General features: G+C 43.0%; 1 protein-coding gene across 3 annotated transcripts; it reads left to right on the top strand.

The window, feature by feature from the left end:
- The first annotated feature begins 495 nt into the window (after nucleotides 1–495).
- TXN2 (thioredoxin 2) lies at nucleotides 496–18843 on the top strand. Of its 3 annotated transcripts, none has more exons than XM_089526739.1 (4): nucleotides 496–572; nucleotides 3416–3693; nucleotides 7437–7560; nucleotides 18124–18842. In XM_089526739.1, exons 2-4 carry the CDS (start codon nucleotides 3416–3418, stop codon nucleotides 18238–18240), a joined length of 519 nt encoding a protein of 172 aa, XP_089382865.1. In that variant the 5' UTR covers nucleotides 496–572; the 3' UTR covers nucleotides 18241–18842. The 3 variants fall into 3 exon arrangements, with proteins under 3 accessions (XP_089382865.1, XP_089382867.1, XP_089382866.1); XM_089526741.1 differs by lacking the exon at nucleotides 496–572 and adding an exon at nucleotides 1337–1357 and having other exon boundaries at nucleotides 18124–18843; XM_089526740.1 differs by lacking the exon at nucleotides 496–572 and adding an exon at nucleotides 2941–3001 and having other exon boundaries at nucleotides 18124–18843.
- Nucleotides 18844–20726: the final 1883 nt, after the last annotated feature.

Genomic DNA, 20726 nt, shown 5'->3' with positions numbered 1-20726 from the left:
GGAGGACATGTCACAGTGGAAATATCCTGCTGCAACATTTTGTTGCAGCTCCTCTTTGTCTGAAGCAATTCCAGGAAAGCCTGGGTTCTGTATCTGCTAACAGGGATTGGGATTCCCAGCAGTCATAGAATGGAATCCACTGGCGAATCACTTTGATCGCTAATGCTAACTGTAGGCTGAGGCTGAGAGAGTGTGACTGCCCCAAGGTCACCCGGAGAGGGTCTCTCTCCAAAGGCCCAGCCAGCCTTCGAAGCCACGCCCCCGAGCACGCCGGGGCAGCGGCTTCCTATTGGCCCAAAAACCAAGAGTTGCAAGGTCATTCCTCTCCAGCAGCCAATCAGATGAGGCAAAAAAGTTACTCGACGTTCGGAACCGTTGCTGCTTTAACCAATAGGGTGCGTCCATGTTCCCCCGCCTTAGCCAATCGCCTGTCAGCGTTCCCCGAGCCTCTTTCCCGCTAGCCAATCAGAATGAAAGTGTCTGAAAAAAAGTCCCCCTCCAGCCAATCAGCTGCCAGAGTTGTTCACCTTTGGGTTCCTGTGTTTGCGAGGCTTCAGGGCGAGGCGTGGAAGGTGAGCAGCAGCAGGCGCTTCGGCTTCGGAGGCGGGGAAGGGAAGGGGTCCGTTGTCTCCGGGGGAAGCGGGGAGGCAGCGTGGCCTAGTGGTTAGAGCGCCGGACTTCCACTCTGGAGACCAGGGTTCGAGTCCCACTGGGTGACCTTGGGCAAGTCACACTCTCTCAGCCTCAGAGGAAGGCAGTGGCAAACCTCCTCTGAAGAAATGTAGCTAGGAAAGCCCCATGATGATAGGTTTTACCATTATTTATATATGATATGAATCTGGAGACCAGGGTTCAAACCCCAGCTCAGCCATTGAAACCCATTGGGTGACCATAAGGCAAGTCACACTCTCTCAGCTTCAGGGAAAGACAATGGCAAAACCTCTGAGACAATCTTGCCAAGAAGACCCCATGATATGACTCTGAAGATCTGGGTTTGAATCCCAGCTCGGCCATGGAAACCCATTGGGTGACCTTAGGCGAGCGACACTTTCTCAGCCTCAGAGGATGACAATAATGGCGAACCTCTGAAGAAATGTTGCCAAGAAGACCCCATGATTCGAACCCTGGACTCTGGAGACCGGGGTTCGAATCCCTGCCTGACTGTGGAAAGCCACTGGGAGACTGTGGGCAGGTCACACTCTCTCAGCTCCGAAAAAACACTTCGTGATAAGGTCACCATAAATCAGAAAAATCTTGAAGGCACACCACCTCCATCACAACAACAACAAGAAGAAAGGAATGAGAAGAGAGCTGAGAGAGAGAAATCGGGGTGCAAGCAGGGAGTTACGGAGAGTTGGTAGGCTTTGGACAAGGCGACGGGGGGGGGGTTATTTCAACTAAAATTGGGTGGCTGGCCCTGCACCACAGTACCTGCAAGCATGTGCAAAGCGCCGTAAGTCCCCCCTCAATATATCCTCAACCAGGAGTTTTAGATTATGGGGCATATGCAGATTGCAAGTTTCTGGCCTTGCAGTTTGTTTGTTTGTTTCATTTATATCCCAATTCATTTATATTCTCCCAAAATGGGATCGAAAACTATTTTAAACATAAGACAAAAATGACAACTATTTTAAAGACATTCTCTTTAAAAATAAGGGCTCCAAGATGAAAGTCCTAATGTCCCTTTGCATACAGCTTGGAAATGTTACTTTTGTATTTACAGTTCCCAGATGCCCCAGCCATTGAGGGACCATGCATTTGGTGGAGATGAAAAAGAAGATGATGACTTGGGGTCCTAAACACACTGCAGAAATAATCCAGTTTCAGACTGCTTTAACTGCCCTGGCTCAGTGCTAGAGGATCCTGTGAATTGTAGTTTATTGTGGCACCAGAGCTCTCTGAAAGAGGGCAGGAAATTGCAGACCAGTGAGGCTAAATGTCTCACAAAACTACAGTTCCCAGAATTCCCTAGCATTGAGCCAGTATCGAACTGGATTATTTCTGCAGTGTGTTTTGGACCTTGGTGGTCCTTTTTTGCCTTTTGAATTTTTACCCTGATTTTTGGTATTTACCCTGGTTTTTATCTTTCATATGTATGTATGTTCTTTATTTCAACTTTACTGTTGTTAAAAGAGCATCAACATATATAATTTCCCATAACTTGAATGAGAAATGAAATGTAAAGCCCATTTTTCTCTCTCTGAAAATGTCGTACTATCTTTTCACCACTTTCAAACAGTAAACATCCAGTAAAAAGATTGGCATTTCCCAACATTGCTGATATAAAGGAGAAACTGGGAACAACTCAGTGGAGGGGTTAAGAAATAGCCAAAGCCATTATTGCATCAGCTACCAAACATTCCCTATCTCTAAAAACTTTCTTTGTTCATAATGGCATAGTTCCATGGAAATAGGAAACTCTTCTTTTTTCCCTGGTTATGCCAACTAAAGGATTCTGGGAGCTTTTCCCCAAGCTCTTAGTTTAGTTGGGAAATTAGCAGGCAGAATGCTTGTATAATGCTTAAATGTATGTAGCCATTCTGCAAAAAACAGAATGCACAATGTATGCAGCCATGTATTTAAAAATACAATTACAGTCACCCCCCCCCCACACACACACACACACATTTGCAGATTTGAATATTTGCAGTTTTGATTAATACATCCTCTCTAGGAGTCTCTTAAGTCCTCCAGCACAACTCTGCCAGAAGTTGGCCATAGAGTTGTACTGGAGAACCTAGGAGTTCCTAGAGAAAACACTTCTTTAAAAATAATAATAAATAAATAAAACTTTCATTTTTATCTCGCTTTTCTGTGACGAGACAATCAAAGCAGCTCACAACACATTAAAATATCCACATTCAATATTATGTCTCAAATTCCGCCCCTTAGGCATTTAGGCATTTGTATGTCCTTCAGCATGATTCTGTGGACAACTTCTGGCAGATGTTGATCAGGGAGTTGAACTGAAGACCTGAAGATTCCTAGAGAGGTGTTCTAGGTAACAAGTGTTCTAGGTAACAAGAATATTTTTTTTGTTTGCGTTTTTTCCACATTCATGGGGGTCCTTCAACCCTAACCCCAGGGAATGTGGAGGGACCACTGTAGTATATCAGAGATAGCATATGCCATCTATTGCAAGCCATTGCAAGTCAAAGGACATGAATAAAGTAGCACCAGCCATGGTAAAACATGGTTAGAACTGGATTAGTCAACCTAAGTTATAGAACAGAACAACTTGGATAATGTGAACTGGTTCCATTTAAAACAAAGTGGTGGGAGGTAATAGCTGTGAAATATCCTGATAAAAAATTAGGCTAAGAGGGGAAAATACATAAATGTTATACCAGGAGTGGCAGGTGTACCCATTTGTTATTGTTTCTCCATTGTGATGCTTAGGTTCTTTCTTTTTCAGATGGCACAGAAACTTCTCAGACCATTCATGTCCCTCTGCATCAAGCATCTCTCAGTGCCATTTCGTTCCCAATCGTCACTGCTGCTGTGCCGGGTTTCAGCTGTGCCATGCAATGTCACCTGGTGTGGGCCCCTTTCCTTCACTACCACACCTGCAGCAAGAAGGACTTTTTCCACCACTCAGGTCTTTAGGCACACCTTTAACATCCAAGATGGGGATGACTTCCAAGACAGAGTTCTGAAAAGTCAGAAGCCAGTGGTGATTGATTTCCATGCCCAGTGAGTACAGAGGGTGTTTTTCTTTTTGACTTTTTGAAATCAGAGCTTAAAAACATTGCCTGTTGGGACTGCTATTTTCAAAATGTCTAGCCTTCATGGATAGTGGCCATGCTGGCTGGGGGAGTCTGGGCGTGGCAGTTCAACAAAGTAATTTCCCCCCAAAAGGTAAAGATAGTCCCTTGACATGAATGTCTAGTCATAACCGACTGTAGGGGGCAGTGCTCATCTCCGATACTAATCCAAAGAGCCAGTGTTGTCCAGAGATGAATCTGGTGGTCATGTGGCCAGCATCACTGCACCGAACGCTTTTACCTTCTCACCAAAGTGGTACTTATCTATCTACTTGCATTTTCATGCTTTCGAAATGCGAGGTTGGCAGAACCTGGGACTAATGACATGAGCTCATCCCATCATGCAGCACTCAGGCCTCAAATTGCCAACATTCTGACCTTCCTTTTTTTTACGTGGGGGATCCATTCCGGACCCCCCGGCATAAAAAAAAAGTGTGTATGCTCGAGCCCCATTGAAAGTAATGGGGCTTGTGCATGTGGTGGTGCGGCGGCGGCGCACACGCACGCCATGGGCAAGCACCCCATTAATCTAAATGAGACGTGCTGCCCCACACGCTCCCTCGCGGCTTTCAGTGTATGCTGAAAGCCGCATATACTGCATCCGCATATGACGCAGGCACACTGTATCACGAGGGCAATACTGGGAACAGAATTCATTCTGTATAGCCAAGTAGCTTGGCTATACAGGATTCCTGATGGAAAATGTCAGTCACAGCTGTGCCCCCCTTCCCTCCTCTCACCCCATGTTGCTGTTCCTAGAAGGAGAGTGAATATATGACTGGACACAAGAAACAGTTAATTCAACACATCTGGAAGGTACCAGATTCAGGAAGGATATATTGAACATGGGGGCAAGGAAAAAATAAAGAAAAAACTCAAGTTAACTAGTTTTTCCAGATTTCTGCCTTGAATATTTTTCATGACATGCTTGCAAGGATCAAACTAGATGTACAATCAGACATGCACTTGTCCATCTTCCTTCCTTTTCTTCATTGCTGAGTTGTATCTTAAATTGCAAATACCAGACATTTTTTAATCTTTCATGTTTGTTAGAGGACCCAGATGCTGACTACGTTATAGCTAGGGATATTTCCAACTAGTAAACAAGCTCTGTAAAAAATTCAATGAAGCTACATGACTTCTGGATCAAAGCAGTGTAAAATTAAAGTTTAACTTGGTTGGACTATGTACTTATACAGCATTCAAAAATCACTGGATTATTTCTTTATTTTTGCATAAAAGGTTGTGTTGGAAGGAAGGAAATGAGAAACCAAGCAGGCCATTGCTTAGTAACCAAGGGAGCCATGGGAGTACCTTCATTCCAAAATGGGTCTTATGCTTGTCTGAAGCAATTACAGTTGACCCTCCACACTCGCTGGGGTTAGAGATACAAGACCCCTGTGAAAGTAGAAAAATGCAAATGAAAAACACTATTTGTTTTAACCTGAGAGAACACCTCCCTAGGAATCTCTAAGTCCTCCAGCACAATTCTATGGTCAATATCTGCCAGACAGTGATCATAGAATTGTGCTGAAGAACCTACAAAAGCCTAGAAAAGTGTTCTGTCTTGGAATCTCTAGGTCCGCTGGTGTGACTTTTGGTGGAAGTTGACCATAGAGTTGCACTGGAGGATTTAGAGATTCCTAGAGAGAATATATTAACAAATATATTAATCAAATCTGTGAATAGTCAGATCACAAATGTGGAGGGCCGACTGTAATACCAGTTAAAAATGGAGGAGGAGTCTGAGGTTTGCGGGTAGTGGCTGGTGGGTAGCTGACTCATAATGCATCTATGCTGCAGAAATTATACAGTTTGACACCATTTTAATGGCTGTAGCTCCAACCTGTGAAATCCTGGGATTAATAGTTTTACAAGGTCTTTAGCCATCTCTGCCAAAGAGTTCCAGTGCTTTGCAAAACTACAAATCCCAGGATTCTGTAGAATGGAGCCATGGCAATTAAAGTGGCATCAAACTGCATTATTTCTACAGCGTAGATGCACACTCAAACACTACTGTGAAAATATTTTGAGAAAATCCCTCTGCTTCCATTGTAAGGGTTTGTTGTTGTATGCCTTCAAGTCGTTTTCAGTTTGTGGCAATCCTAAGGCAATCCTATCCTGGGGTTTCCTTGGTAAGATTTGTTCAGAGGAAGTTGTCATTACCTTCCCCTGAGGCTGAGACCATGCACCTTTCCTGAGGTCACCCAGTGGGTTTCATGGCCGAACTGGGGATTGAATCCTGGTACAGCTCAGTATTATGATCTATAGAGATGATTTGTGATGATAGGTTGGCCACATAAAAAAGGAGGTAGCTTAGGACAAGAGTAGAAGTGAACTGCTGTCAGAGAAACAGTGGAATGTGTAGTTAATCTGCTGGGCTGAGATTTAGGAGATCCAGGTTCTGGTCTCTGAGCCATGAAATCCACTGGGTGACCTTTCACCCTCTCTTACTCTAACCTGCTTCTCAAAGTTGTTGTGAAGGCAGTGCAGATGGGGAGAACAGGTATACCTGAGTTAACACAGTAGATGTGTTCCTGGGCATTACTTCTTTAATAGAAAGCTTAGTTCCAGAGAGGCAGAAATCACAGAAAGAATAGGAGTAGGTTCCTGCATCTCAAAAAAAAAAAAAAAGAAAAAAGAAAAAAAGAAGAGACATTCAACGTGTTTCAGCAACCCTGTTATTCAAAACCAACAATATTCACATGTGAAATAAAGCAGCCAGATCAGGTAAGCCTTGTATAAGTAATAAGATTCTCAACCTTCTGGAGACCACTTGAAGGGATTTTTTTTTCACTAGCCTTCACTTTTCTTAGGCATTCCATTTTGTTAGCCAAACTTATATTTCTGTGCTTTTTACGTGCTGGAGATAGCTGGTGAGCAGGGAAATCTGCTTTCCCCCTTTCTCCCTGTTTTGCTGCTCAGTTAGGAATCTGGGAGGCAACTGCTGTTAACCTTGCCTACTGTAGGTAAGCACACACAGCTACAGTAGGATCAGCTAGAGTGGAATCCCATCCTTCCCAGCTCAAGCTTTATTGCATTGTTTACTGCAGACGTGAGAGCCAGCGTAGTGTAGTGGTTTGAGTGTTAGAGTGGAACTCTGAGAGACCAAAGTCTGAATCTCGCTCAGCCATGGAAAGCCACTGGGGGTCTTGGACAAGTCAGACTGTCTCCATTTTATAAGATGGCAATGGTAAAACCCCTCTGAACAAATCTTGTCAAAATCTCTGTGGTAGATTCATCTTAGAGTCACTGTAACTTCAAAATGACTTCAAAGAACACAACCAGAAATATACAGAATTTATGTTGTTTTAAAATATTGTTGTTCATAAGTAGTGAGAGCCAGTGTGGTGTGATGGTTTGAGTGTTGGATTATGACTTGAGACCACTGTTCAAAATCCGTCTCTGCCATTGAAACCAAATGGGTGTCCTAGGGCAAGTCATACTCTCTCAGCTGCAGAGTATGTTAGCAGCAAACCCGCTCTGAAGAAATTCGCCAAGAAAATCCCATGATAAATTTGCCTTAGGGTTGCCATAAGTCAGTAAGTCAGAAATGACTTGAAGGCACAGAACACTAGCATGAGCACTGCATGTTCTTTTTCCTAATTAAACCTTAATCCTTTTTTAATTTTTTTAAAAATTATTTTTATTTTATTTTATTTTTGCTTGGAGGTGGTGTGGTCCCTGCAAGATTCTGGGCCCTAGACTAGAAAAGATGGTGGCCAAGCACCAGGGGAAAGTGCTTATGGCAAAAGTGGACATTGACGACCACACAGATCTAGCCCTTGAATATGAGGTACGTGCTCCTTAGATACATACACACCCTTTGATATGTGCATATAATACGTTTCATAAAGCTGCTTTATTTTGCGTTCATTTGTTTTGATCTCTGTCTTCCTATTCAATGGGAAGGTTCATTTTTCCCTACAAATCTTTTTTGCCAAAAATGTGGAACTCTTTTTTTTAATTATTATTATGGCTTGATTGGGGAGTGAAAGGAATCAGGCTATGGAGCAATAAGGATGTCTTAATAGGAAGATAGGAAAGAACATCTGGGTACTGAGGAGAGAACTCTGTGATACACAAGCATACCATCTCAAACAATTGCATACTCTGCAACTGACCAATTTGGCATAGTCCCAGTTAATCCTCTATCATCTTACTTTGTCATCTGCTTTGAAAAGGCCCCATTTGCTCTATCCTCTTTCTCCTTTCCCCCTTTGTCCTCAGCTTGCTTCAGCTGCTACAAACTGAATTCAAAGTGCAAAAGTCTTTGCACCCAGTTACTGTATATACTCAACTATAAGTCAATCTCATGTATAAGTCAAGGGCAAGTTTTGGGGCCATAGTTATTGATATTGGTATAACCTGTAGATAAGTTGAGGGTAAAATTTTGAGGCTCCTCAGGTCCATGGTGGCTCTTCAGTGTTTCCCCAGCAGTGGACAGAGACTGTTTCTTTGCCTCAGCGAGGAAGCACTAAAGAGCCCTGGTTGCAGCCATTTTTTCCTTGGAGTGGGGTGAGACAGTCCAAGGTGCCCTCTGTCCCTTCAGTCCTGTCCAACTTTTTCTGTAGACTCTCTCTGGAATGGAAGCTTTTTACTGCTGGCCCATCCACAGTTGTCTGTAGGGGCTGGCTTGTCTACTTACAGAGAGTGAAAAGGAGGCAGGGGTGAAGAGTCATTTGGGGGAGAGCCAACCATAAAAGGAGCTAAGGCAGGGAGGGAGAGAATGTGTGGGCATGTGTGTGTCTGTATGTGTGTGCCTGCTGGACTAGGGAAGGTGAGGGGGGAGCTATATGTGTGTGTTTGTGACTGTATCAGCTGTTGCTCCCATAGAAATAAAAATTGCCCTGCACTCTCTCTGCTTCCAGCAACCCATTCTCAGGCACAGAGGGAAAGTGGGGAGGAAGGTGTGTGTGTGAAGACACACCCAACTAAAGGTGGTGGCAGATTTGGGTGTGCAACGCCGGTACCCTGGTGAAATCAAACTCTTCTACCCAAAAAGGCTCTGATGCTGAATGTAAAGTTCAAAAAGGGGGAAGTTTAATTTAAAGAACAAAAATAAAGAGTTTTCTCCTCCCCAGCTCTAGATAACTTGAAATAAAAGATACTTTAAAGTTTGACTTTCAGCAATCTTCAGGGTGTCATCTCTCTGGGTTTGATCTTGATTTGATCTCCTCACTCAATGGAGCTGGTGCAAGGTCTTTCAGCTCCTGAATTGTTTGACTTGACGTAGGTAACTAATTTCACTGACTTGTTCCTGGTAACTAAATTGGTTAACTAGTTCCTGGTAACTGATTCAGCTAACGTGTAAGAAATGCCCTTTCCGGCTGTCTGGGCCTGTTTGCCACCAAAAGACAGCTCTCTGTCAGGTCATAGCAAAGACTGCCTCAAAACTAAAAGCCTCTAGCTACTACAGAGCGTGCTGGGAAGGGGCAAACCAAACCCAGAAAAATGCAAGGGATCCTACAGCTCCTCCCACAACTAATACAATAAACATTTCCTACACTAAAACATACCATGGCCTGAACCAATATGAAAGAAAATGCAGGGGGAGATTCAAACAGTCCTGGCTGGACATCACAGTGTGCGTGTGTGTGTTTGTCACTGAATACGCTGCCATCATTGGCATTGCCATATTGACCTATATATAAGTCGACCCAGGATTTTGGAGTCAATTTTTGGACATAAATTTCTCAACTTATAGATGAGTATATACTGTAATTCAGCTGGGAGGAGAGAAAAGGAGTGGGTAGATTCTTGCCCTTCCCAGTAGATTCCAGCAAAAACAAACTGTTGCAGTCTCTCTTAGCTTGTTCTTCCTCATGCTTAATTTTTGCCAGCTGGACCACACTCTGATGTTGCTTGGCCACACATTTACCTGTTTTCATCTGTGGAAGGTATACAGTTGCTGAGGAATATGTTGGATTCCTATTTTAATACAAGGCTCTCATGTTTGTAACCCTCAACACCAAACACAGAACAGAACCAAACATCATGTATGCTCACAAATCTGTGCATGTATTGGCTTACAGTGTCTTTTTGTGCCTCCCTCCCACCCCTAAAATGCGTGTGCCAAATATGCACATTTTTAAAATGCACATAGAAAGTTTATGGTTCAAAAATGTACATAAATACACCTTCATCAATGGAAGGGTCCATTTCAATGTGTTGGTTTTGAAAGGTTTGTATGGAAATAGGTGCAGATTTTTGTCTGGGGAAACAATTATTCTCAGTCTGGTTGGGACCAAAGTTAGAAAGTGCTTTGAGGGAGAAATCAGAGAATGTCAAGAGGCTTAACATATTTGTCCATCCCTACCCATCTCTGATTTCTAATCCCTTATCTGACCATGACCCCACCTACACTTTCTGAGCAGTTTCCTGGCACTACAGTTTAATGAAGAGTAGTGGGGTGTTAGGCTCTGTACTAAGCGCACCATTGACCAGTTCCTTGTCTAGAGTGTTTAATGTCCAAATGAGATAGAAAGGAGAAAGGTGATGGGACAGGATGTAATTCAATAAATTAGCAAGGGAGGTGTGGCAGAAGGAATGCTGCTCTGCTGGGGCCAAGGAAAGCTTAGAGAAGAGAGAGAAAAAGATAATCCCCTGAAAGATAATACAAGAGTCCTTTTTCATCAACTAGTCAACTCAAGGTTCACCTTATGGGGAACTGAATTGACCATGAGTGTGAGCTCATAGCCAGAGCATGGGAGTACAATTCCTAGAAAAATCATCATGGCCACTTTACATCCACTAGGGGCCAGATGATATCCCCAGTTGTTGTTGTGTGCCTTCAAGTCATTTCTGATTCATGGCAACCCTAAGATGAAACTATCATGGAGTTTTCTTGTTATAATTTGTGCAGAGGTGGTTTGCCCTTGCCTTCCTCTGAGGCTGAGAGAGCATAACTTGTCCAGAACTTGTCACTCATTGGGTTTCCATGGCCAAATGGGGCGTTGAACCACTTCCCAATGTCCTGGTCCAACACCCCAAAAAACTAAACCACAATGACTCTTGATACCCCCGGTATCTAAATGGATCTGAGGGACTGAACTACCTAAGATCTTACAGCTGCTTCTAGTCAAATATAGTTAAACTGAGCTAAGTGGACTCGTACTGTTCTCTAGGTATAAGCCAGATTTGAGAGCCAGCATGGTGTAGTAGTTTGATTGTGACTGTGGATACCAGGCTTCGATTCACATCTCAGCCATGTAAACCCACTAGTTGACCTTGGGTATGTCATGCTCTCTCAGCCTCAGGGGAAGGCAATGGCAAAACTCCTCTGAACTAATCTTGCCAAGAAAATGTCATGATAGAGTTAGGGTCTTAGGGTTATCATAAGTTGGAAAAGACTTGATGGCACACAACGCACAAACACATTAAGCCAAGTTCACATGTCCAAATGGATTTTTAAAGCCCTTCTCTTTTGGACCTGGAATCCTAAACTGCTTTGTTTTTTCTCATTCTCCCTTTGGGATTCTTCAAGGCTGGCTTCTTTCCATTCCTGTGGATTTTCTATGCATTGCCAGTAAAACCTCCCACTCCCCTCTGTCTCCTTCACCCACCTCTGTTTACCAGACAGCAGCCAACATCCCAGCCTGCAAATTTCACAACAGCCTGGGCTGCAGCAGATTCTTTCAAAGGGAGAAGGAGGGAGGGAGACCCCCCTGTGTGCCTTGGAATGCCTTTGCATTCCTTCACATGGGTCCTGGCCTGCCCCTGGCTCCAAGCTGTCCCAGTGGAGCATCGATCCGTGAAGCGTTTCCTGCTGTGAAATGAAGGGGTGGAAGGGACTTCACAAGGACTTCGTCTGAACTCTGTACAAGCCAGAGCTTTGTTCTCTGATTTCCTAGGAGGCAAGGCACTTGGACAGCCTAAGCCCAAGCCCTGATGCTGCTGTTGCTGCTGCTGCTTTGCTGTAGTGCCTCCTTGCTTGACACCTCCTATAGGCCAATTTTTCTGCCTGGGACAAATACCCATTGTGAAAACACTGGGCTAGCCCCATCCTTGTTTCTTCCATTTGCTTAGTCTGTTCTTCTGTTCCCGCAGGCTAAAAGCCTGTCCTTACTATTGAGCTTACTATTGAGTGGGATTGCCCTAAAAAGGCAGGGAAAAGGGCCTGCCTCAGCCTATAGCTCCCATGCCTTGAACTCATTCATTTATATATTGGATTTCTGTAGCACGTCAGAGACTGTGAAAAAGACACTGCCTTCAATGGCTGAGAAGGGTTTTAAACCCTTGACTCCCAGGGTCTTAAGGGTCATTCACACATCCACCCTGATGCTCAAACTGTGGAACCGCATCAATGCACATCTCTGCGAGTTCAGTTGTTCACACGTGTAAGCATTCAAATAAAGATGGAGTTGACGGTGCGAATGCATTTGGAACCCATTTTTTATCCCGGGTCTATTCACATCTGTTATTCACACTACTGACAATGTGGATCTTTTTTTAAAAAGAGGGGGGACCTGATATCAATTATCCCAGATTAAGTGGGGGGGGGGGTTGGTAGCCCCCCTTACTTAATCTGGTGCATTCAAGATGTGTGTGTGTGAACAGAGATTTAACCTGGATTCATCCTGGATTATTTTCACAATGTGAATAACCCCTTAGTCCAACACTCAAATCAGTATGCCACACTGGCTGTCAGGCATACATACATAAACTTATTATGGGAACGTCTTGAAGGAAACCAGTGGTGATTTAGGCACAGTAAGCAGTATTGTAGGGATAAGCTTTGACATATGGAGGCTCACATTGGTAGTCCCCATAGATTTATTCCCAAAGAGAATCCACAGGTACACCCCCAGGATGGGAGGGATCCTGCTTTTTGGTAGAATTTGTATCTAGAGGAACTAATACTGGCTGAAAACTCAATCATATAGCCATAAAACTCATATTTCTTTTAAAAAGAAATCACTTACAAAAACTCATTATTGAGTTTTCAGAATAGAACTGCAATCCTATGCCCAGTTATTTCAGAGTAAGCTTTCTTAAATATAGTGGTGCTTGCTTTTGACTGCACAAGTTCAGCTTGGAAACCCATTGAGCTTTAACAGAAGATCAATTCAGACTTTAGCTTTTAATTTAAAATGCAATCCATCTTGCAAAGCAACATTCCTATTTAATCTGCTAGCATGTAATAGGACCCTCTGTGGGGGGGAATCCAGCTTCTGATTGGTTTGCTCATTTTCTGGTTTCAGCTATGCTAATCTTTCATAAACAATGGCAAGGCATGAAAGTCTTGTTATTTTCACATTCTCAAGCAACTTCTGTTAATTCCATGGGGCCTATGGTTGATGATGTCCTTGCTCTGGCAGTGTGTGTGTGTGAATATATAAGAATTCCTCTGTTCCTTCACCACTAATAAACTGTGCATTTTATATCTCCATCCGCAATCCAGTTAGTTTGTATATGTGTATAAAAAATACATGCACACTGTTTCTTGCCCTGTCACAGATCCAGACTTATAAATATTAAATTGTTCTATAAAATTACTTAAAATTGTCCTGCCAAATATTTCCATATGGCTGTGTTCAGTTCTGGAACTTAATCAAAATCTTCCCACCATCTTTGCCAGTTAGCAGAGAATGGGGCTGATGTCCCATCCAAACAACAGAGGGCATTGTGTGCTATTCCTCTGCAGATTTCCTTATAAGTGTCAGTAATTTTAAACCGGGTGTTTGAGACTGGCCCAGCATGGCTAGAAAAACAGTTAATTGTATAGCACCCCCTCTCGGTCTGCCTAGCATGAAAAGTCTTGTGGAATGAAACTTAAACTATAGAAGGAAGGAATGGTTTATTATGTTATACTGTCCATGTTCCACTCAGAAGTGGCTTGTCCATCCATCATAGATGTCCTACATCATGTGACATTGGGCAAATCTTCTATACATCTCGATGTTCTGGAACTGAAATTTAGGCAGGCAGAAAGGAAATTGGAGAGTCTGTGAGACATCAATACCAATAACTTTTATCCTACATCTCCATCAGAGTGTAAGTAAAACGAGTAGCTTTCTTGGTCCAAAACACATTACAGAAATAATCCAGTTTGAAACCACTTTAACTACCCTGGCTCAGTGCTAAGGACTCCTGGGAATTGTATTTTTATGGCACCAGACCAGTTCCCAGAATTCCCTAGCATAGTACCAGGGCAGTTAAATTTCCTGCATGGCAGGGGGTTGAACTGGATGGCCTTTGTGGTATCTTCCAACTTTATGATTCTATGAAGCTGGATTATTTATGCAATGTGTTTTGGACCTTTCTTAAAACACTAAAGCTCTTGCAGATAAAGAGAGGTCTGAGAACACTTAAAGATCTGTAGCAAAGTTTTATGAGTGACCTCTAAAGGTAAACCTTTTACTTTAGCAAAGTTTTATAGATGTGTCCCCTAGGGGTCACTAAAGAACACCAAACAAAAACCAAGTATTTGCATGCTGAGTCTTCACTTTGAGCAGGAGGGGGAGTTGGTGCTGTTGCTTAATTAAACCCTCCTGGGTTAACCATTGGATGCAACACTCTTAAGCAACTGCTTTGCATTGGCCAACAGAAGGAAAAGGGTGGTGCCCATTGAAAGAGGCCTATAAACAGAGCTAGGAAATATTTAAAAAAATTTTTTACAACAATTCCCAGCATCCCCGAGGACTATATTGGTAGTTATTGTCTCCAAAAAGTAACTTTCCCAGCGCTGTCTTTGAGCCAAGAATATTTGTATGTGGCAAATTGCTGATGGCAGCAAGATGCCTTGCAGCTGGGAGCATTGTTTGATGACCAGAGTGCATTCCTGGGATGGACAGCATGCAAGATAAGGATGGGACATGACCCAGTAGCTGAGCTGTCTGCAGATAAGGGCGCCAGAGGAGCTGTGGAATGTGTCAGTCCCTTCTGAAATATTTGCAGATGCCTCCCCAGTCATTCTCTGGCCTCTTAATGGGCTTGGTCAGAATGCAGGGCCCTGGCCTTTGGGTTACAGACTTTCCAGGGTTAGAAGCCTGCAGAGAAGATGGAGGAACTTGGTCCAAGCCAGGCTAGCTCTCCCCCACATTCCAGTCAATGCTTCTTGCTCTTGGCTGATCCTAGCTGCATGTTTTTATTTAAAAACAAAAACAACAAGCAGTAAAATGTTGCTAGATCTGAAATTTGGAAATGTGATTTCTGTCGAGTATAGCTCTCAGAATCCTCCAGCCAGCAACCATGGCCACTATATGAGGAATTCAGACATTTTTAAAGTAACTTCTTGAATCCCTGGATAAATCAGTAAAACAGATTTGGGATGAGGGAAAGATGATGCAGCAGAATTTAGGAGAAGGCTGCAAAAGTTAGAAATTTGGGCGGGTTATAGACCGCTGCTTTGCGGTGGTCTCCCGCCGGTGCCATTTGCTCCGTGAGGGAGCCGCAGCAGCCACACCGCGCGGCTACCGCGCGGAGCAAAAAAGAAGCTCCATTTTGGAGCTTCTTTTTGCGGCGCCTCTATGATGTCGCGAGGTGCCTGGGGCGGACTTGCGACGTCATAGACGCCGCGCGACGTCCGGACGCACAGCGTCCGATACGTAAAGATGGTGACGCCCATATGAACAGGGCGCCGCCATCTTGTACGTATTCTATACGTACTAGGGTTAGGGGGGTGCGGAAGCACCGCCCCTTCCTAACCCTAGTACGTATAGAATACGTACTAAATGGCGGTGTGGAACCCGCCTTGGATTCCCTTTTGGAGTTCCTCTTCATCACTGCTGTCAGATTGTGTGTTTTTAGCAGTTGCTTCCCACAAGTGTAGAACGTTGAGGGGCGTGGACACATATGCACACTTACACATACACACATGCATGCCCTCAAAGATTTTAAAATGTGTAGCAAATATCTGGCTAGGTTTCTGAAGCAAAAAAAAAAATAATAGTAATTGAGCAGGAATACCAGAAGATCAGACTTCAGTGGGTTTTCCCCCTCAGTATTAATAAATACAGCACATAGGAGGCTGCCTTGTCCTGTGTCAGATAATTAGTTCATGTGACTCAGTATTTCTAACATTGGCTGACAGCAGCTGTCCAGGATTTCAGACCGGCGTTTTCCCGGCCCTCCCTGGAGATGTTGTGGGATTGAATCTGGGATTTCTTCTGCATGTAAAACATGACCGTTGGGCACAGACAGGATTAGAATAATAGAATCTTAAACTTAGAAGAGGTTGTGAGGGCCATCTAATCCAAACCCCTGCCATTTAAGGATGCACAATTAAAGCACTCCTGAAAGATGCCCATCAATCCTCTTGTTTCAAGACCTCCAAGAAAAGAGAGTCCACCACCCTCCAGGGCAGTCTTTTCCTCTGCCATACAGTTCTTACAGTAACAATATTCTTCCTAATATTCGAGTAGAATATCTTTTCTTCAGTTTGAATCTATTGGATTATGTTCATGGGATCATATTGTACAAAATAAGGACATGAATAACTTGTTTTTATATTTTGCAGTATTTTTACACTTGCACTCATTTACACACTTTCTATCCCAAAGCATACTCTTACTTATTTCTGTATGCTTTGTGCATGTCTTATATGCAAATATGTATGTTTTCATTCCTTTTCTTCCCCCTCCCACTTCCTTGTGAGCACTCAGTTGAAACCTACTGTAAGGGAAAACTATTTGGTCTAATGGCAGCCTCTGCCTAACTGGGATGTTCTTGCCTGTGAGAGCCTAGTGGCAGATGTGGGCTGAAAATAGCTAATGGAAAGCCAAGAAGTAACTACTTAAAAGCTTCCTTTTGATAGTTATAACCCTATAGAAAGGTGATTTTTCTGTAGCCTCCAGTCATATTGTAAGCTTCAGTATGTCCAGGTGTGTGTGGTTAATGTTTCCTTGCCATGTGGTCAGAGGTGATGTACAGCCATATTGCCTCAGCTACACACAGTACATGGTGGGCTTTAATGCAGTTCCAGGGTGCTGCCTGTCATCTCAGTCTAAGAGTTTCTTTTTCAGAGTAGGGGCAGAGAACATTTGACCCTCCATATGATAGGGAATTCAACTTCCAGAAGCCACAGCCAGCATGACTTAAAAATCTCCAAATATGCCTCTCTTAAATTTCAAATCCCAGGATTCCATAGGATACCGCCATGATGGTCATAGGACTGTGCTTGAGTACAGGTATAGCTGAGTTAATAAAATAGATGTGCTACTCAGCATTACTTTCAATACTTTCAATAACATTGAAAGAATAGGGGTAGGTTCCTAACCCCCCCCCCAAAAAAAAAAAAAAACAGAGCAATTCAACATGTTTCACCAATATTTTTATTCCAAACTAAGAGTATACACATGGGAAATGAAATTACCAAGTCAGGTAAACCTTGCATGAGCAGGCAAAATAGAAACAAACAAACAAAAATTGAGCCTTCTACAGACCATTTGAAAGCTTCTTCCAAAATGCATCTGGGGATGTTTTCTTTCATCAGCCTCTGCTGTTGTTATGATTTCCATTTTGGTGGTCAAACTTACAGCTCTGTGCTTTTTTTAACATGCTGGGGGTAACTGATGAGGCAGGCTAATCTGCTTTCCCCTTTTCTCTCTCTTTTGCTGTTCGTGCATGTTCAGGAAGAGATTCTAGAGGCAGCTGCTGTTATATTCCCTGTTGTAGGCAGGCACACACAAGTAGAAGAGGACTGGTTGATTACTATCCCATTCTTTCCCACCTCAAACTTTATTGTAGGCATGGTACAACATCCTAGCAAAATGGAAGTCTGTGTTTCTCCAGTTCTTCACCATCCTCCCAATTCCAATGCCGTTTTTTATTTTTAGTTTTTATGTGGGTGACTTCCAGCTAGAAGAACAAGAAGAGAAAGAGGAAGGGGTGGGTGGGCAGAAAAAGACTTTGTAAAGAGAAGCTTCTTTGTCAGAGGCTTTGTTAGCTGAGGTATGTGTGCAGTGTGAAAGGACCACAGTAGCACATCAGAAGTTGTAGACTTGTTCACAATCCTGGGTCTGTAAGAAAGTTTGGATCCTTCAGTCAGTATATCCCTTTCTTAAAATTTAAACTGAACACTGAGGTTGAGTGACTGTGACACCAAGGTTTGAAAATGGTGTGTTTTTCATTAGCATGACCAGTGGCCATTTTGACTGGGAGATTCTGGGACTTGTCCCAAAAAGTAACTTTTCCAGGCTCTGGGACAGATCAAATAAAAGTACAATGAAAGTCATTTAAGGGATCTTGATAAATTTCCGAAGACTGCACCAGTGTAAGGAGACATTAATCATTGACTTTTCTAAAGAGACTACCTTTTGTTTTAATGTTTGCTTTGCCTCTTGAAATGATGTTCACAGGTCAGTGGAGCGCAGCTATTATTCTCCTGGTGTCTTTCTTTTTGTGTCCTTGTTCCTAGGTTTCCGCAGTGCCCACAGTCCTGGCTATGAAGAATGGGGATGTGGTGGATAAGTTTGTGGGGATAAAAGATGAAGATCAGCTGGAAGCCTTCCTCAAGAAGCTTATTGGGCCCTGAACAACTAAAGACAACTGAGTGACATGCACCAAGGCCTCCTGCATTTCTCCCTTTAAAAATAGAATTCCTTTCCTTGGACAGAAGTGAGGGGAAATTGTGAGCTGTCTTGTAAGAGAAGGACTAATGTGTGATTTTGGAGGGACTGGACAGTGCCATTCTTTTTTCCCCCTTCTCCTTGAGGGCAACAGTAGGTTTGATGGGGAACTGATCACTCTGTAATGAAAGCAGAAGAAAGAGCTCACTGGCCGATAGCTAAAAACCAGCGACAAGAAATACAGGACTGCTAATAACAGATCAGAGAAGCTTCCTTTAGCCACCTGGTCCATTCCAGACCCAGGGTAGTGAATAATAGCTGCCTATGAAAGGGCGGCTAACTTAGTTTTAAAACCAGCCTCATCTTTCCAGTCACTGTTGTCTTCCCTCTTTATCTGGTGATAGTTTTTAAATCATACGCAGTTCTTTGGCTGCTGCCCCAAACCCTCCTGCTGCTGTTTATAAACTGAATGAAGAGGAACATTGTTTGGAGTCTTATTTTTGTGTGTGTATGTCGGGGGGGGGGTGTTAATCAGTAATAAAGTCAGCTTTATGCAAAAGGATTTTGCAGTACCTTCGAGACTAACACAGAGAGAAAGAAGTTGGTAACATAAGCTTTCATGGACTAAGTCTACTTCCTCAGATGCATTTGATCCCTATAACATCCAGAATAACATGTCTTTGAAACTGAGCTTTAGTAATTACTTCATTCCCCTTTGGTATAGCATTGTTTGTGACTTGAGCAATAGTGTATGTCTCTTCAGTAGCAAAACCAAAACTCTTCAACTTGTCTTTGGAGGTGTGGGTTTGAATAGGGCAGGGGTGGGCAACTGTGGCCCTCCAGAAAGGTATTCACACTGCACATATCAGTTTGATATCACAGCATTTATCATGGTTCACTGAAAGACTTGGAATTGTCTAGTACACACCCTTGAGCCTAATGTTCTAACGTTAGTGCTCTCTGAGAATTTCAAGTCTAGGATTCCAGAGGCTAGATCATGTTCATGTAGTATTGTCATGCCACAGTTGTGTAGAGTAGATACACCCGAGATGTCAATGGAGTCCAATTCCCTTGCTTGGCTGTGCTGGCAGGGATTAATGGGAATTGCAGTCCAGCAGACTATAGAGAGTCATAGCTGTCCATTTCTGGAAAGGCAATGAAGATTTTACCCAAGGTACCTGTCTGGACTACTGAAATGATGCTTTGCATCACAATAAATATGTCAGAATTGACCGTTTCTTGCCATTTAATGGTACAGGCTTCTCCTGCCGGAGGTGGCCTAATTTACCCTAACATTACAGGTAGGGGCAGACCTACAGGTACTAAGTGAAATTAGAAGTTTGCTTCTTCAGTGGATGGAACAAAAATACTTTCCTTTTGGAACTCTTTGATGAGGGCTGATACATGAGCCAACAGTATAACCAAGACTACAAACATACTAGTCAAGTTTATATGAAATAAAAACATTGATGATTAAAGCAAGACACTAAAGGAGATCCAAGCATTCTCCCTTTTTAAAAAAGAATGACCCTAGGGGTTAAGGCAGTCTCATAGAAGGAGGATTCCAAGTTCTCCACTTAAACTAGAACATATTTTCTGCAAAAATAGGAATGACAATCTTTCCCCAAGGCAGATGGCACAATGAATGCTTGTATTATAAAATGGCTGCTGCTGGAGAGAGAAGCTGCACTAACTAATCAACAGTCTGAACCAGAGAAGCTATTCAAAATCTCTGTTGCATTGACCCGAGGACATAGTTTGGGCTAGAACAGTTTTATAGACTGCTAATCCATCTGTGATCAGAATATTCACAAAGATGGCAATAGGTGTGGTTTTATATGGGCAGAAATGGGGCAAATTATATCTCCATGGGGATAGAGTTCAGAGACATAGGACTGTATCACACGGAGAAAATCAAGGAAAAGAGGGTTTAAATAGACTTTAGCTTACGCAAAGGGATCTTGTGTAGCACCTTTGAGGCTTACTATGTAAAAGAAGTTGCAGTATATGCTTTCTTTTTGTAGACTTGGTTCACTCCATGCATTTGAGGAAATAGACCAAAGTAACTGCTTTGGGTCCCAATCTTGGGAAAGCAGAATATATATATATAAATAAATAAATAATATGAAAGCTGGTGCTACTCCTTTGCAGAGTCTCAAAGGTGCTACAAGATGCCTTCATACCTCTCCAGTTGGAATACAACTACCATCAGTACCAGCCAGGGAAAATAATGGTAAAGGATGATAAGAGCTATTGACTAGGAACACAAGTTGCCTACATCTGTTTTCAGAACAGCCACCTATGACTGCCACAACTTTGGAACTCAGTTTAACATAGCTATTTGTGACCAAAAGGATTTCAGGAGCACAGCCAAAACATACCACAGTCTGTTCTGTGTTGCTGTGGGATTTTGTTTTGTATTTGTGCCTTATAGTTTTGTATGGCATTTCTT

This window comes from Sceloporus occidentalis, unplaced genomic scaffold (genome assembly GCF_023333645.1).
Source record: "Sceloporus occidentalis isolate IW3139 unplaced genomic scaffold, rSceOcc1.0.p SCAF_5, whole genome shotgun sequence".
Classification (NCBI taxonomy): domain Eukaryota; kingdom Metazoa; phylum Chordata; class Lepidosauria; order Squamata; family Phrynosomatidae; genus Sceloporus; species Sceloporus occidentalis.
Note: the sequence above shows the minus strand (reverse complement) of the source record. Positions and strands in the feature narration are given on the sequence as shown.